The 17,463-nt window shown below is 40.2% G+C and overlaps 1 protein-coding gene across 1 annotated transcript in view; it reads right to left on the bottom strand.

The window, feature by feature from the left end:
* The window catches only part of LOC101277618 (translation initiation factor IF-2-like), a 70,551-nt gene extending 69,325 nt beyond the window's left edge, over positions 1 to 1,226 (bottom strand). Inside the window, exon 1 of the mRNA XM_049706915.1 lies at positions 647 to 1,226. Coding sequence (XP_049562872.1) covers positions 647 to 1,226 — 580 coding nt within the window. The remainder of the gene's footprint in view (positions 1 to 646) is intronic.
* Between the last annotated feature and the right edge of the window lie 16,237 nt (positions 1,227 to 17,463).

The following is a 17,463-nucleotide window of genomic DNA, read 5'->3' as shown; positions in this document are numbered from 1 at the left end:
CCCACAGGAAAAGAGGAGCCAGAATTCCAACAATTGATTTCAAAGGGATTCTGCTTTGGTGTGACCACCACCCATCCCAAACTACTCCCACCAAATCCAGTTTAAAACACAGAGTTCCAAGTATACTAGGATTCCACCTCAATTAGGGTTCCACCTGCTGTTATTTCAAACCTTAGTCTAACCCGTCGCCTGAATTCTTACACACAAGCGTTTCATCTGGACCACAGACCAACTTGCATGAACTCAATCAGAGAGGGTCCTGCCTGATTTACCTTTATATTCCTCAAAGCACTGCGACCAGGGTCTCCCCCGGAGCCCCCCGCATAAACCTTTGCTATCTGGAATGGGCTGGCTACTTGTTGCTGGAAAGCACCTGGAGCTTTTGCCTGAAACACTCTTCTGTTCTTAAAGCACAGGAACACTCCCTGTTTTTCCAACAGTCTTGGCCAGAGGTACCCAGGATGTTGTAGACACGACGGGAGGAGCAGGAAAGAACGAAGAGCACGGGAAGGAGCCCAAGGCGTCATCTAACATCGCATGCACAGGACTCCCTGCGAGTTCCTGATCCGGCTCCGGATAAAGGCGACCTCAGTTGGTCACGCAAATGGGCCGAGGGGGTGGTATGGGCGGGAGGTGGCAGGCTCACCTGAGGAAGAAGAAACAGGAGTAATCCTAGACCACGGTGTGGGAGTGACAGGAGAAGTAGCCCAGGCCGCTGAGGTGGAGCCTGGAGCCCACGGGCACCTCGGGCACGCTGCCCCACGCCTGGTCCACAGCAGCTTGACCTCGGCCCGGTAGAGGCGCCCCGCCTTGCCGGCCTCGTACTGCCGGGGCAGGAGCTGTATAGGCCGTGCACCTCCTGGTGCAGCGCCAGCACCTTGGCGTACGAGATGCTCTCGGTCAGCTGGGCGCCGCAGCCCTCGTCCAGGGGTCTCCACTCGAAGGCAGCTGGCAGCCGCAGGCGGCCCCGAGCCGCTCGGCCAGGCAGAGCGCGGCGAGCAGCCGCGAGGGCAGCGTGCCGGCTGCGACCGGCCGGGTGGGCGCTGCGCCCGGGGCGCACTACCGGGGCGCTGGGCGGGGAGGCCCGGGGCGGAGCTGGGCCGCCGGCGGCGTCGAGGAGCCCGAGGCGTCCCGCCCACGGCGCCGCCCCGCCGGCCAGAGAAGCGCAGCCCTGGGCGCTCAGCTCCGCGCGCCGCTCTCTCCGCCGCCAGGCTCACTCGGCCCATCCCAGCCCGTGACGCCCCACAGCGGCGCGGGGAGGACGGGCCGCCGCCTCCTCACGCCCCCCGGGGCAGGGGCGTGGCCGCGGCGGGAGGGGCGGAGCCGGGACGCCGGCCGGGGGTTGGGGGCTCGCGATGCTCCGCAGACGCTCTGCGCTGGATGCGTCGCCCCGGGGCGGGCGCGGTATCTGGGGGCAGCGCGCGAGAAAGCCAGTGCTGGGAGCGGCGGCCCAGCCCTCTTCCTGCGCGCAGATGACTGAGTCAAAGCTTTCCAGGCGCAAAGCCTGTTGCAGACCCGCGACCTCTTTAAAACGAGCGGTGTCAACTGCCACGATTACTCTGTATATGTTTTTGCATTTTCCATGTAGTTCATTTAGAGTCAAATATATAGCAATCTGACTTTACCTTCGCAGAGGTTAACTAGGAAATTAAGTGTGATCTAATAAACTTTTCTGGACCTCCTCTCTCTCTCTGCTTATTTTTTAATGATGGTCTTTGGAAAGTCTTAATAAAAGATTTGAACAGCCAAAGCCATAGTGCTCTGATTTTCCTACAGCCACCTGACTTCATGATTTACATAATTACTGCTTTCGTATTCTGAACACCCTACACCTGAGAAATAAATTCAGAGGTAAATTTCAAACAGCTTTTCACAAGTCAGTGACTGAACCTGAGGAGACCCGAACTCACAGTTCTATATTTCTAAACTGAGGTTGCTTTTATCTCCAATTTTCTTTAATTGTTCCTAATGTAGTAAGAAGAAAATAAAGGATATTACTTAGAAATATGTATCTTTTATATATTCAATATAGCACACATATACACAATATCATGCATATAATATACATACCATCGTACATATATCATACATGTTATATATAATATATATTTATAATAAATGTACAAGCAAAACTGCCTTAAAATGGCAGGCTCTTTGTTCTGCAAACATCTCATTAACCAGAGTGTCTGCAAGTTTAAGCCCTGGAACCCAGCTGAATTCTTCTCTGTACTGAAGGGAAAAGAGTTCTTAGGGAATTCTGGAAGGAAAGGTAAAGAGAAAAGAGGATAGAGAAGCAGGAGAGAAAATTCCAAGGCTGGGCCTCACCTCCCATGACCCCCAAATCGGGAGGGCTTTGGGAATCCCAACAAGTGGAATGACCAGGACTCCAGCCAGCGCTGCCCAGGTCGGGAGGGAATGGAAGGCTACAGCCTGCATGAGGTCACACTAGTCCAGAATCTGATCAGCGACTTAGTGGACTCTGTGATGGGCCTGAAAGAAGAAAGAAATAAGAGTAACAGCTCTCGCAGTTAATAACTAACCCCTGTATAGCTAGTAGTCAGCCTGGGGCTTCAACAAATTTTGTAGGAAAAATAGCTATATTGAGGGAAGCAAGTGGGCAGTAGTCCCAATGGTATATGACTCTGCAGCACTCCCCCACCTCAACCATGGTAGATGCCAGACTTTCCCACAATGGGGAAATGGTACCGAGGTTGGCATCAGACGTTGTATGTCAGGACTGCTTATTTGCCTCTCATGGAATATATGAGTTAAAACATTTCATAGTATCACTGTCTTAGTCTGCTCAGGCTGTCGTAACAAAATACCAGAGTGAGAGGCTGGAAGTCCAAGATCAAGGTGCCAGCAGGATTGCTTTCTGGTGTGGTCTCTCTTCCAGTCTCCTATATGGTCGCCTTCCTACTGTGTCCTCACTTGGCCTTTTTCTGTGTACATGTAGCGAGAGAGGGAAATCTCTGGTGTGTCTTCTTATAAAGATGATTAAGACCCAACCTTGTGACCTCATTTAACCTTAATTACTTCTCTAAAGGTCCTGTCTCCAAATATAGCCTCATTGGGGGTTAGGGCTTTAATATATGAATTTGGACAGGGAGAAGGAGGCGGGACGGGGGTAGGGCGACACAATTCAGTCCATAACAGTTATTTAGCAGGTGTTTTGCAGGTTTGCTAGAAAAAAAGAGAGAGGATATGAAACGGTTTATACTCCTGGCAAGCCGACGTAGAGCGAGCAAGCATTGCCAAATTATAATATTAACAACTGCTAACACTTATACATTGCATACTACAGGCCAAGCACTGTTGTAAGGACTTTGCATATGTTATCTTAAGTAATTCTCCAAACCACACTTCAAAGTAGGTATTAGTATCGTCCTTATTTTAGAGATAAGGTACTTAGGTACAGAGAGGTTAATTGACTTACCCAAGATCACAGAGCTAGAAAGTGACTGAGCAAGGATTCAAACCCCAGCATCAGATTCCAGAGTCCACACAGGCAGAGCGAGAAAACTTATGGTTACCAAAAGGGAAAGTCGAGGGTATAAATTAGGAATTTGGGATTAACAGATACATACTACTATATATAAAATAGATAACCAACAAGGACCTGCTATGTAGCACAGGGAACTATATTCAATATTTTGTAATAACATATAATGCAAAAGAATCTGCATATATACGTGTATATATATGTGTGTGTGCATATATACGCACACACACATATATATAACTGAATCACTTTGCTGTACACTTGGAACTAACACATTATAAATTAACTATACTTCAATAAAAATGGTTTAATAAATAAACCATTTACCTGAGCAGACTAAGACAGTGATATTATGAAATGTTTTAACTCATTTAGTAAACAAATTCTATTTATTTATAGCTGACATAATCATCTATATAGAAAATCTGATACAATCCACAAAAAACGCTACTAGAACTAATAAGCAAGTTTAACAAAGTATGGAATACAAGATCAACATACAAAAATCAATTGTATTCTATGTATAACAACAAACGTTTGGTAATTGAAATTTAAAAAGCAATACCATTCACAGTAGTATCAAAATATAAAATACTTAGGAATAAAGCTGAAAAGACTATACACTGAAAACTATAAATATTACTGAGAGAAACGGAAGAAGTCTGTGAAAAATGGACACACATAGTTTGCTAACAGTCAGGAGACTGAATGTTGTTAAGGTGTCAATGTTAACCAAACTAACCTACAAATTTAATGCAATCTCAATCAAAATCTCAGTGGACTTTTTGGTAGAAATTGACAAGCAGATTCCAGATTTCATATGGAATGCAAAGAACTTAGCCAAACCAACTTAAAAAATAAAGACCAAATTTAGAAGACTAACATTACCTGGTTTCAAGACTTACTGTAAAGTTATAGTAATCAATATAGTGTGCTTTGGTGTAGACACAGTCACATAAGCCAATGGAATAGAATAGAGAGTGCAGAAGTAAATAAATAAATAAAGTGTTTTTCTACAAAGATCAGAGTCAATTCATTGAAGAATGGATTGTTTTTTGAACAAATGGTGATAGAACAATTTGATATTCATATGCAAAAGAAAAAAAAAAGATCTTCAATCCATAACTTGCACCATAGGCAAAAATTAACTGAAAATACAAAACATGAAACTTTTAGGAGAAAGCCTCTGCTTACTTGGGTTAGACAAAAATAGCACTTTATCAAAATTTAAAACTTCCGTCTATAAAAGACACTGTTAAGAGAATAAAACGTCAAGCCATAGACTTGAAGGAAATGTTTGCAAAGGATAAAGGATGCATATCCAGATAAAGGATGCATATCCAGATAAAGGATGCATATCCAGAATACTCAGAGAACTCTCAAAACCCAGTAAGAAGACAAAAAACCCAACATAAAAACGGGCAGAATACTTGAACAGACACTTCACCAAAAAAGATATCAGGATGGCAACTAAGTGCATCATTAGTCGTTAGAGAAATGCAAATTAAAACCATTGTGAGCTACCCCTAAACACCTACTAGAATGGCAAAGATTAAAGAGACTGATCATATCAAGTGTTGTTGAGAATGTGGAGGAACTGGAACGCGTATACACTGCTGGTGGGAAGGGAAATTGTACAACCACTTCGGAAAACAATGTGATGGTTCCTTAAAAAGGTAAACATACAATAGAGCCATTTCACTCTTAGGTATTTACCCAAGAGAATTACCCAAGAACAAAGACTTGAATATGAATGTCATTATAGCTTTATTTGTAATAGCCCAAAACAGGAAACAACCCAAAAGTCCATCCACAAGTATACAGATAAACAAACTGATATAAAATGAAGTATTATTCAGCAATTTAAAAAATGAGCTATTAATAGTGTCCAGCCTTAAATTTAGGTCTTTCATCCATCTTGAGTTTATTTTTGTATATGGTGTTAGAGAATGTTCTAATTTCATTCTTTTACATGTAGTTGTCCAGCTTTCCCAGCACCACTTATTGAAGAGACTATCTTTTCTCCATTGTATATTTTTGCCTCCTTTGTCATAGATTAATTGATCATAGGTGTGTGGGTTTATTTCTGGGCTTTCTATCCTGTTCCATTGATCTATATTTCTGTTTTTGTGCCAGTACCATACTGTTTTGATTACTGTAGCTTACATTACATTACAAACTTTGTAGTTTTCTATGTATCAAATTATAATCCACTCTATTAGATAAATCATCACACTCACAGATCTCTTCAAGACAACCATTTCTCTGTTTGGAGCTGCAAATCAGGAAGGTATGGGAAAACACCTTTAAGATTCTTAGATGTCTTCTTGTGTAGCTGAGAGGATGATTGAGATACTCCTTAAATCTTTCTGATGCCTTAACAGAGACGTTGACCCTGAGGTCATATTTTACTAACAGCACCCTGTATTTCATCTGCAAACCAAGGCCATTTCTTACGTTGAGAAATTTTTTCTTGGAGAGACTAGGGTTGAATGCAATTTTGTTATCAAGCCCACAAGTTCTAGTGCTTTTTTAGTTCTTCTAAATTCTGCTTGAAATCTAAATAGTCCCCTTTGCCTCAACAGCCTCCTCCTGGACTTTACCATAGGCATCTAAAAGAAGCCAGATGGCACCTTCAACATTCTGTCCAGAACTCTCCTTAGCCATATCCACAAGGCCATGAGGTACCCTTTCTATTTCCCATATGTCCACAGGCTAATAGTTTTGCTAGTTTTTCTGCAATACTGCTAATAGTTTTGCTAATTTTTCTGCCTATATCCTTTTGGAAGCTGAAAGTTCTCTTTCCTTCAGCTTCCAATAAGATATTCCTCACTACCTTTCGGCCTCCACCAGTCTCTTCATCATTCCTCCAAATTTCTCCATTCCTCTCCCAGACTCAAAATCAATGCCACATGTGATGGCAGGACCCCACTTGGAGGTAATAGTTTCTGCTTTAGTTAATCTATTGCAGCATAACACACCACCCCAAATTTAATGGCTTCTAACAATTTATTATTACCTCATACAACTCTGTGGGTTGACCAGGAGGTTACTGGGCTTCACATGTTGTTGGCTTGGAGACGGGATGTCTAGAAGATCTAAAATGGACTCATTTTAGAAATGGACTCATACAGGGATGGAAATTGGTACTGGCTACAGTCTGGGAGCCCAGTTTGACTTGGCTAGGGGTCTCGATTCTCCTCCAGGTGGGCTTCTCCATATGGTTGCTTATGCTTTCTCATAGCGTGGTGGATGGGTTCCAAGAAGAAGCATTCTAAGAAGACAAGGTCCAAGGATTTACCAGTCTTTCACTTCTTTCACTAATGTTCCATTGGTCAAAGCTAGTCATGTGGCCAAGACCAGAATCAATGTGTGAAGCGACTCACAGGGGTACAGATAAAAAGAAGCATGGTTCATTGAGGGCCACCAAAGTGACAGTCCATCACATCCTTCAAATCAACACTCCATTTATTTTTGGTTGAGCCAAATGATTTAGTGCACAATTGTCATTATAAGATCATTTTGTTAATTATAAAACAAAATAAACTCATTTTTATAAATTTTCATTTTATTTGTCAAAAATCATACCTATCAAACCTGTTTTTTTATTATTTTTATTTTAAAAAATTTTATTTTATATTGGAGTATAGTTGGTTTACAATGTTGTGTTAGTTTCAGGTGTACAGCAAAGTGATTCAGTTTTACGTATACTTATATCTATTCTTTGTCAGATTCTTTTCCCATTTAGGTTATTATAGAATATTGACTAGAGTTTCCTGTGCTATACAGTAGGTCCTTACTGATTATCTATTTTAAATATAGTAGGGTGTGTATGTTAATCTGAAACTCCTAATTTACCTTTCACCCCTGCCCCCGTTATTCCCTCTGGTAACCATAATTTTGTTTACTATGTCTGTGAATCTATTTCTGTTTTGTAAATAAGTTCATTTATATCATTTGTAAAGATTTCACATATAAGTGATATCACATATTTGTCTTTGTCTGACCTACTTCACTTAATATGATAATCTCTAGGTTTTATGTTGTCTACTATGATGTTTTTGGTCCTAACTTTAAGTGGGTTCCATTTGAGTGACCTTTTTCTAATATTAGTTATCCTTAGATATAAAGAATCCTGTGTTTTGTTTCCTGTTTAGTTTTTATTCTTTCAGTCTCACTCTCAGGTCAAGAATACTTTGCAGAGGAAGAGTTAGTCCCAAAACAGAATTTGGGCGATGCTGGTCCATAGAAATAACACCATCCTAATAGCACCAAATCATCACCCCTCATCCTGACATATCTTTTCTCACTTTACTCATAAAGAAGAATTAAATAGTCACTTTTCCACCAGTTTCTAACTAGGCACTGATAACTAGGTGTGGCTTGAAATTATATACAATAGTACTTTCCTTGTGAAGCCTTAATAACCTACCGCTCTTACAAACTGCTTTAGTATGAGAGTTCTACAAAAATTAGTTCTGAAAGGCCTATAGTCTTATAAAGAACATTTTGAACAAAGGTGTACTTTTAAAATAGAGGTTTAATTTCGTTCTCTGATACACGTTTAAGTTTTAAAGGAAGCTGTAAAGAATAAGAGTACTTTATGTTTTATAATGCTGTGCAGTCTACACTTAGCTTTTAATACCCGGGCTATGTCCTTTTTATAGATAGATAGAAAAAAACCTGAAGTGTTTGAATTCACTGAAACTTAGGAAACACTCTACCTTCTTATTTAATCCTTGAAGAAATGACAGGTAATTTTTAAAAAGGGATTTAAAATCCAGCCAAGAAGCATGTATGCTGACCATTTTGTTTCCCTCCCCAGAGAGTCTCAGTTTAATCATATAGTAGTCAATGTAACTCAAGCTTTTTTTTTTAACCTCAGCATGAATCTGAGAGGCAATGTAACTGAAACTCTCTAATCAAATGCTTCCACAGTGCTGTCTGGGGCCTCCCCAAGGATGTTGTTACCTATTCTTTCATTTCTTCCTCTGGAACAGATCCATCATTTTACCAGGCTTGAACTTTGTTACCTTCTCATATCTTCATAAGCAATTAACAAAGGATAGCCCCCCTTGGAGTTTTGTCATTTTGCCTTCAGTTTCCACAGCAATCTTGTTTTGCTTTTTTTTTTTAAAAAAAAAAAAAAAAGGACCTATAAATGCTGCTTCAGTATCAGCTCTGCTTCCCTCGAACTTGAAAACAAAACTGCGGAAGGCCAGTGAGTTGGTGTATCACCAAGCGGGAAGGATTAGGGATGAGTTTATAACAAGGGTCAGGGTCTGGGTTCATGGGTAAATTTCAACAGCAATCCCTCTGTTAACAGACATTTCCCAGAACCCAAAGTATACCTCAGAGGGTTATCCACTCTGTAGTGAATTCTTTCAACCGATGGATATTGTCTTATTTTAAAGAATCTAATGAGAAAGAGATTCAATGGCTTCCTTCAGAAATGGTTCCCATTTGTCCTGCCTTATCAGGAATTCCTTCGCATTCCATAGTCATATGAAGTCTTCCCCTTGGTCCCCTTTCTCTCTGACTCCTCACTGGGCTAAAACACTAATCGTTAAGTCATTCACAGCTACCATCCGTGGAGCAGCCATCAGCTGCCCACAGTACATGTCAACACTCTACTGGGGACTTTATCATTTAACCACTACAGCACTACAAGGTAAATATCATTAGCCCCATTTTACTCATAATGAACTAAAGCAATATTTCAGAGCGGTTATATTAACTTGCCCAAGTTCTCAGGGTCATACAGCTAGTAAATGCTGGAGGCAGCATTTTAACCTGGTATTCTTTCTTCTCAATTAGTAATGGAAACCAAAGTTAACATTCCTCTTAGGGAGATATCATGATTCTGCAGTGGAATGTTTACCACACGTTTGGCCAGGACCCCTTGGTTTAACAATGGCCAGGCTGATGTAAGACACAGTGGCTCAATGTCAATAAGTCAGTGGAATAGCTCAGAACAGGATTTGGAACACATGTGACCCACTCCACCCAGACACTTGAACAACCTCATTGGGATTTCAAATTCATTTTTTTCTGATGTGAGTACTCAATTCTCAGTTCACAGAGCACCCACAGATGACACAGTGGAATCAAAACTGTAGGGATTTAGTGGATTATACTATTTCACCCACAAGAATGGACATTGTAGTGAACTTGTAGACTACTGCTGGATTCTTGGCCCCGTGCACTAAATAACTGGTCCGAGTTGGAGTCCTAGCAGGACCAATTGATGCAAAACCACAGATATAGAAAACAGAGGGCAGAAAAATCAAGAGGGCACTGTCTCCCATTCTGATAGTCAAACCCGCCAAAACCAAGCCTCTGCCCCTTTACAAAACAGGTATTACTCCAGACACTGCTGGGCCTTAAATGACACAAGGACAGGAAGCACGGGGTCTCGGTCCTTCCCACATCACTGCACCCTGCAAAGTGGCGGCCATATCGTCAGCTCTCAGCAGAGACTGATTGGATCACTGCATAATCTAATAGTGTGTGGAGTTTCCCGCTGATTTAGAGAAACCTGTTCAACAACTAAACAAGGTGTGCGGTGTGTCATCAAGGATGAAGGTGGTTGCTGATGGGATGCCAGCCTCTCCCCTGTGCTCCTGCAGCGGGCTCTGATACCACTGCCCCACCACAGGTTCTACTTCTAAATCTCAAACTTCTGGAAATTTCTGTAACATGAGGAAAGCTGTTCTGATACAGCCTCAGGAAACAGTTTCAACCTGTCCATTTGGGTTAAAATTGGAGGGACTGAAGGAAATCACTACAAAACTCAGTTCTGGCATTATTTCAGGATTTCTCAAGAAGAGCGCACCACTGCTCTCTATAGTTCTGGGTGGCAATCTTACATATGGGGACTAGGTGTAAGTGGCCTCTGCCTGGCTTCAGTGCTCTTTGCTCCTGTTTTGCTCCAGTACGTGTTACATTAGTTTTTTCTACTAACTTCCTAAAAGCCAGACCAAAGAAACCCTCACCTTTTGGCATGACTGCGGTGATAGGTTTCGTAGCTCAGCAGCTAAACAACAGATATTAGCAACCAAAAAAAAAAAAAAAGTTAATGAACACTACCTGGTAAAGAAGACAAGAGCAAGGGAAGACAAGTCTCAACTTGGTTCTGGAATGAGTGGCAATATCCTTCAAAAACATTTTGCCAAGACAGATCTCCTATCCTATGTGACCCTTCAAAAAGTTTCAATTTTCCTGTAGTTCCACATTGTCTTTTTGGTTAGACCTGTGATATTGTTAAGGGTAGGAAACATACCATGTTTATACACATTCCAGTGAACCAAGTATATTCTGATTGTTTGACTCATGTTAAGGAATCCAAAGGCATTTTAAAAATAATGTTAAGGATATCAAGGAGTTCTTAAATATATAAAACAGATATTAACAGACACAAAGGGAGAAATAGGCAGCAATACAATAATGGTAGAGGACTTCAATACCCCACTTTCATCAATGGATAGATCACCCAGACAGAAAATCTATAAGGAAACATTGGACTTAAATGACACCTTAGACCAGATGGACTTAAGAGATATTTATAGAATATTCCATCAAACAGCAACAGAATATACATTCTTCTCAACCGTACATGGAACATTCTCCAGGATAGATAACATGTTGAGCCACAGGAAGTCTTAATAAAATTGAGATTGAAATCATATCAAGCATCTTTTCTGACCACAGTGGTATGAAACTACAAATCAGTTACAAGAAGAAAACTGGGAAACTCACAAATATGTGAAGATTAAACAACATACGACTGAACAACCAATGGGTCAAATGAGAAGTCAAAAGAGAATTAAAAAAATACCTCAGGATAAATGAAAATAGAAACACAACATACGGAAACTTATGGAATGTAGCAAAGGCAGTCCTTAGAGGGAAGTTTATAGCAATAAATCTACATTAAGAAAAAAAAGATCTCAAATAAACAACCTAATAAGGAACTAGAAAAATGAGAACAAACTAAGCCCAAAGTTAGTACAAGGAAGGCAATAAAGAGCAGACTAGAAATAAATGAAATAGAAACTAAAACACAATATAAAACATCAATGAAACTAATAAGAGCTGTTTTTTAAAAATATAAACAAAATAGACAAATCTTTAGCTAGACTAATCAATAAAAAGAGAGGACTGAAATAAATAAAATTATAAATGAAGGAGTAGTGATATCATGCAAAAAGCAAAAGATCATAGGAGACTGCTATGAATAATTATAAGCCAAAAAATCTGTAACCTAGCAGATATGGATAAATTCCTATGAACATACAACTTAAAAAGAATGAATCATGAATAAATAGAATATCTGAACAGATCAATTCCTAGTAAAGAGATTGAATTAATAATGAAAACTCTCCAACAAAAAGTCCAGGACCACATGGCTTCATGAGTGAATTCTACCAAACATTTAAAGAAGAATGAATATCAATCCTTCTCAAACTTTTCCAAAAATGTAAGATAAGTGGGTTCTTCCAAACTCATTTTATGAAGCCATCATTACCTTGATACCAAAACTAGACAACAGGGCTTCCCTGGTGGCACAGCGGTTGAGAGTCCGCCTGCCGATGCAGGGGACACGGGTTCGTTCCCCAGTCCGGGAAGATCCCACATGCCGCAGAGCGGCTGGGCCCGTGAGCCGTGGCCGCTGAGCCTGCGCGTCTGGAGGCTGTGCTCTGCAGCGGGAGAGGCCACAGCAGTGAGAGGCCCGCATACCGCAAAAAAAAAAAAAAGACATACAAAATGGCTGAAAGGTACATGGAAAGGTGTTCAACATCACAAGTAATCAGGGAAATGCAAATCAAAAGCACAATGAAATATCACCTCATACCTGTTAGAATGGCTATTATCAAAAAGACTAGAAACAACAAGTGTCTGGGAAAATGTAGAGAAAAGGGAACTGTTGTGCACTGTTGGTGGGAATATAAATTGGTGCAGCTGCCGTGGAAAGAGGTTCCTCAAAGAATTAAAAATAGAACTACCATATGATTCAGCAATCCCCTTCTGGGTATTTATCCAGAGGAAACAAAATCACTATCTGGAAAACACATCTGCACCCTCATGTTCACTGTAGCATTATTTACAATAGCAAAAATATGAAAACAACATAAGCGTCATTGATGGATGAATGGATAAAGAAAATGTGATAAATATATAATGGAATATTATATGGCCATGAAAAAGAAGGAAGTCCTGCCATCAGGACAACATAGATGGACCTTGAAGGAATTATGCTAAGTGAAATAAGTCTGTGAAAATTGATAAACAGAAACCTCATTTAAAATGGAGTTGGGGGTCAGAAGGGGGAGCTGTTACACTTAACCATTCAATGTCAGTTGCAGACCCAACAAGAAGAGAGGTACATTTTCATCTCCAACAGGAAGAAGGTTACTAATTTACTACACAGCAGAAGAAAGGAAGAATTTCTCCTTGCCTGGTACCACCCAGCCGATGATAAACTGTCACAAATCAGCCAATAAAAAGCCACTACACTTCACCAGACTCCCAGTTCCCTTCAATGGGCTCTTTGTTTATAACAGCCCCTTCTAACTCTCCATTTTCCTCTGTAAGAGAAGTTTCCTCTCCTTTGTTCTCCAGACTTGCCAGTGGTTCACCATAGATTGCAACTCCTGAATTGCGATTCTTTACTGTTCCTGAATAAACCATTTTGCTAGTAAAATAACTACCTGTTTTAGGTCAACAAGTCAGAGAAAGACAAATACTATATGATGTCACTTATATCTGGAATCTAAAAAACAAAAACTGAACTCATAGATACAGAAAATAGTTTGGTGGTTGCCAATGGCAGTGGGTAGAAGAGTAGGTGAAATGGATGAAGATGGTCCAAAGGTACAAACTTCCAGTTTAAGGGAAATAAGTCCTGGGGATGTAATGTACAGCATGGTGACTCTAGTTAACAATAGTGAATTGTGTATCTGACAGTTGCTGAGAGAGTAGATCTTAAAAGTTCTCATCCTCATAAAACATTTTTTGTAACTATGTGCGGTGATGTGTGTTAACCAAACTTATTGTGGTGCTCATCTTGCAATAAATACATATACCAAATCATTATGTTGTATACCTGAAACTAATACAATATGTTGACTATATCTCAATAAAATATATATTATTTAAAAAGAAAAGGATATCAAAGTCTTATGGTAACCATGCATACATAATTCATGGTTGCTTGACTTAAGGTGCCCCGGAACTGGCTCCACTTGGGAAGACACTTCAGAAAATGAACTTGAATAGAAACACACCAACAAACAAAATTTTCCCCCAGGAAGGAAAGCAAAAGGGGCTAAAATATTTAATACCACTAGGAAGTAGTCATCCACCAGGATGTAGTAATAAGAAAAAGGACTACCATATAGCCCAGCAATTCTACTCCTGGGTATATCTCCAAAAAAACCAAAGGCACTAATTTGAAAAGATACATGCACACGAATTTATAGCAGCATTATTTACAATTGGAAAGATATGGAAGCAAGTTAAGTGTCCATCAACAGATGAGTGGATAAACAAGAAGTTGTATGTATATATACATACACATATATATATATACATACACATATCTTGTGGTGTGTGTATATATATATATATATATATACACACACCCCACACACACACATGCATACCAATGGAATACTACTCAGCTATAAAAATGAATAAAATTTTGCCATTTGCAACAACATGGATGGACTTGGAGGGTATTATGCTAAGTGAAATAACTCAGAGAAAGACAAACACTGTATAATATCACTTATATGTGGAATCTAAAAAACAAAGCAAACTAGTAAATACAACAAAAAAGAAACAGGTTCACAGATATAGAGAACAAACTAGTGGTTACCAATGGGGAGAGGGAAGTAGGGAGGGGCAATATAGGGGTAAGGGATTAAGAGGTACAAACTACTATGTATAAAATAAATAAGCTGCAAGGCTATACTATACAGCACAGGGAATATAGCCAATATTTAATAATAACTATAAATGGAGTATAAACTTTAAATAATGTGAATCATTATGTTGCAGACTTGAAAAAATTATATAATATTGTACATCAACTATATCAATTTAAAATTAATTAATTAAACAAAATACTGTAATAATTATTTCAAAAACTGAAAAAAAAAAGGCAGAAGGTGGAAAACATTGAATCCTGCTTGATCTCTTTTAAACTGTTGATGTCACTGAATTTAGCAGTATTTCCAAAACATAAAACACAACACTCAGCCCTCTCCAGGCCTGTTTTGATGGAGCGAGACACAGACCTCTCTCAGCCAACTCTAATTTCATTCATTTACTTGTAGTTGTCCAGTTTTTCCAGCACCACTTATTGAAGAGACTCTCTTTTCTCCATTGTATATTCTTGCCTCCTTTGTCAAAGATTAATTTACCATAAGTGTGTGGGTTTATTTCTGGGCTTTCTATCCTTTCTATCCATTGAGCTAAATATCTGTTTTTATGTCAGTGCCATACTCTTTCGATGACTGTAGCTTTGTAGTATAATCTGAAGTCAGGGAGTGTGATTCCTCCAGCTCCATTCTTCTTTCTCAAGAGTATTTTGGCTATTCAGGGTCTTTTGCGTTTCCACACAAATTAAAAAAAATTTTGTTCTAGTTCTGTGAAAAATGCCATTTGTAATTTGATAGGAATTGCTTTGAATCTGTAGTTTGCCTCGGGGAGTATGGTCATTTTAACAATATTGATTCTTCCAATCAAAGAACACAGTATATCTTTCCATCTGTTTGTGTCATCTTCAATTTTTTTCATTAGTGTCTTACAGTTTTCAGAGTACAGGTCTTTTGCCTCCTTAGGAAGGTTTATTCCTAGATATTTTATTCTTTTTTGATGTGATGGTAAATGGGATTGTTTCCTTAATTTCTCTTTCTGACATTTTGTTGTTAGTGTATAGAAATGCAACCGATTTCTGTATATCAATTTTGTATCCAGCAAATTTACCAAATTCATTAATGAGCTCTAGTAGTTTTCTGGTAGCATCTTTATGATTTTCCATGTATAGCATCATGTCATCTGCAAACAGTGACAGTTTTACTTCTTCTTTTCCAATTTGGATTCCTTTTATTTCTTTTTCTTCTCTGCTGTGGATAGGACTTCCAAAACTATGTTGAATAAAAGTGGCGAGAGTGGACATCCTTGTCTTGCTCCTGATCTTAGAGGAAATGCTTTCAGCTTTTCACTGTTGAGTATGATGTTAGCTGTGGGTTTGCCATATACGACCTTTATTATGTTGAAGTATGTTCCCTCTATGCCCACTCTCTAGAGAGTTTTTATCATAAATGGATGTTGAATTTTATCAAAAGCTTTTTCTGCATCTATTGAGATGATCATATGATTTTTATTCTTCAATTTGTTAATGTGGTGTATCACACTGATTGATTTGTGGACATTGAAAAATCCTTGCATCCCTGGGACAAATGCCACTTGATATGGTATATGATCCTTTCAATGAATTGTTGCATTCGGTTTGCTAGTATTTTGTTGAAGATTTTTGCATCTATGTTCATCAGTGGTACTAGCCTGTAAATTTCTTTTTGCTGTGATATCTTTGTCTGGTTTTGGTATCATGGTGATAGTGGCCTTACAGAATGAGTTAAGAAGAATTCCTTCCTTTGCAAATTTTTGGAATAGCTTCAGAAGGACAGGTATTAACTCTTCTCTAAATGTTTGGTAGAATTCACCTGTGAAGCCATCTGGTGCTGGACTTTCGTGTGGTACTGATTCATTAGAGTACTGGTAAATGGTCTGTTCATATTTTCTATTTCTTCCTGGTTCAGTATTGGGAGATTGTACTTTTCTAAGAATTTGTCCACTGCTAGGTTGTCCATTTTATTGGCCTATAGTAGCTCGTAGTAGTCTCTTATGATCCTTCGTATTTCTGTAGCATCAGTTGTAGTGTTTTCATTTCTGATTTTATTGATTTGGGCCCGCTCCTCTTTTTTCTTGATGAGTCTGGCTAAAGGTTTCTCAATTTTATCTTTTCAAAGAACCAGATTTTAGCTTCATTGACCTTTTTGGAGTCTCTATTTCATTAATTTCTCCTCTGATCTCTTTTGGATGTATTGACATAGCCCCTGGCTGGCCAGCCGGAAGAGAACGACGCTCAGCCCTCTTACAAGTGGATAGAATGGAGCAACACACCGCCCTCTCCTGGCCCATTTTGATGGAGCCATGAACAGACCCCTTAGGCTGGTTTTGATGGAGAGACACACAGCTGTATCCCAGCAGGGTTTTGATGGATGGTACACAGCCCTCTCCTGGCCAGCTCTGACAGAGCAACACACAGCCCTCTCCTGGCCAAATGGGATGCAGGGACACGCCTGCTTCTTGTGTCTGGCCAAAATAGGGTGAAACATCACCCTCTCCCATCTGGATTTGATGGAGCTATACACAGCCCTCTCCCTACCTGCCACACTAGAGTGACACACCACCCTCTCCTGGCCTGTTTTGATAGAGGGATACCCACTCTTCTCCCTGCCAATTTGATGGAGAGATTCACAGCCCTCTCTGGTCACGTTTTGATGGAGCAAAACACAACCTTGCCAGGCCTGTTTTAATGGAGTGACACACAGCCCTCACCTTGTCTGCTGTGATAGTGACACACAGCCCTCTCCCGGCGTGCTGGGATGGAGGGAACTCAGTCCTCTCCTGGCTGGCCTGGATGGAGGGACATACCTTCATCTACTGGCTGGTTTTGCTAGAGCAACACACAGCAATACACTTCGACTGGTGTTGATACAGCAAAACATAGCCCTGTCTCAGCCAAACAGGATGGAGCGACATGTCTGCCATTCCCATCCGGCCAAAATAGAGTGACACACCATCCTTTCCCATCTGTATTTGATAGAATGACACACCGCCCCCTCCCGGCCTGTTTTGATAGAGCGATACACAGTCTTCTCCCAGCTGGT

This window comes from Orcinus orca, chromosome 2 (genome assembly GCF_937001465.1).
Source record: "Orcinus orca chromosome 2, mOrcOrc1.1, whole genome shotgun sequence".
Lineage (NCBI taxonomy): Eukaryota > Metazoa > Chordata > Mammalia > Artiodactyla > Delphinidae > Orcinus > Orcinus orca.
Note: the sequence above shows the minus strand (reverse complement) of the source record. Positions and strands in the feature narration are given on the sequence as shown.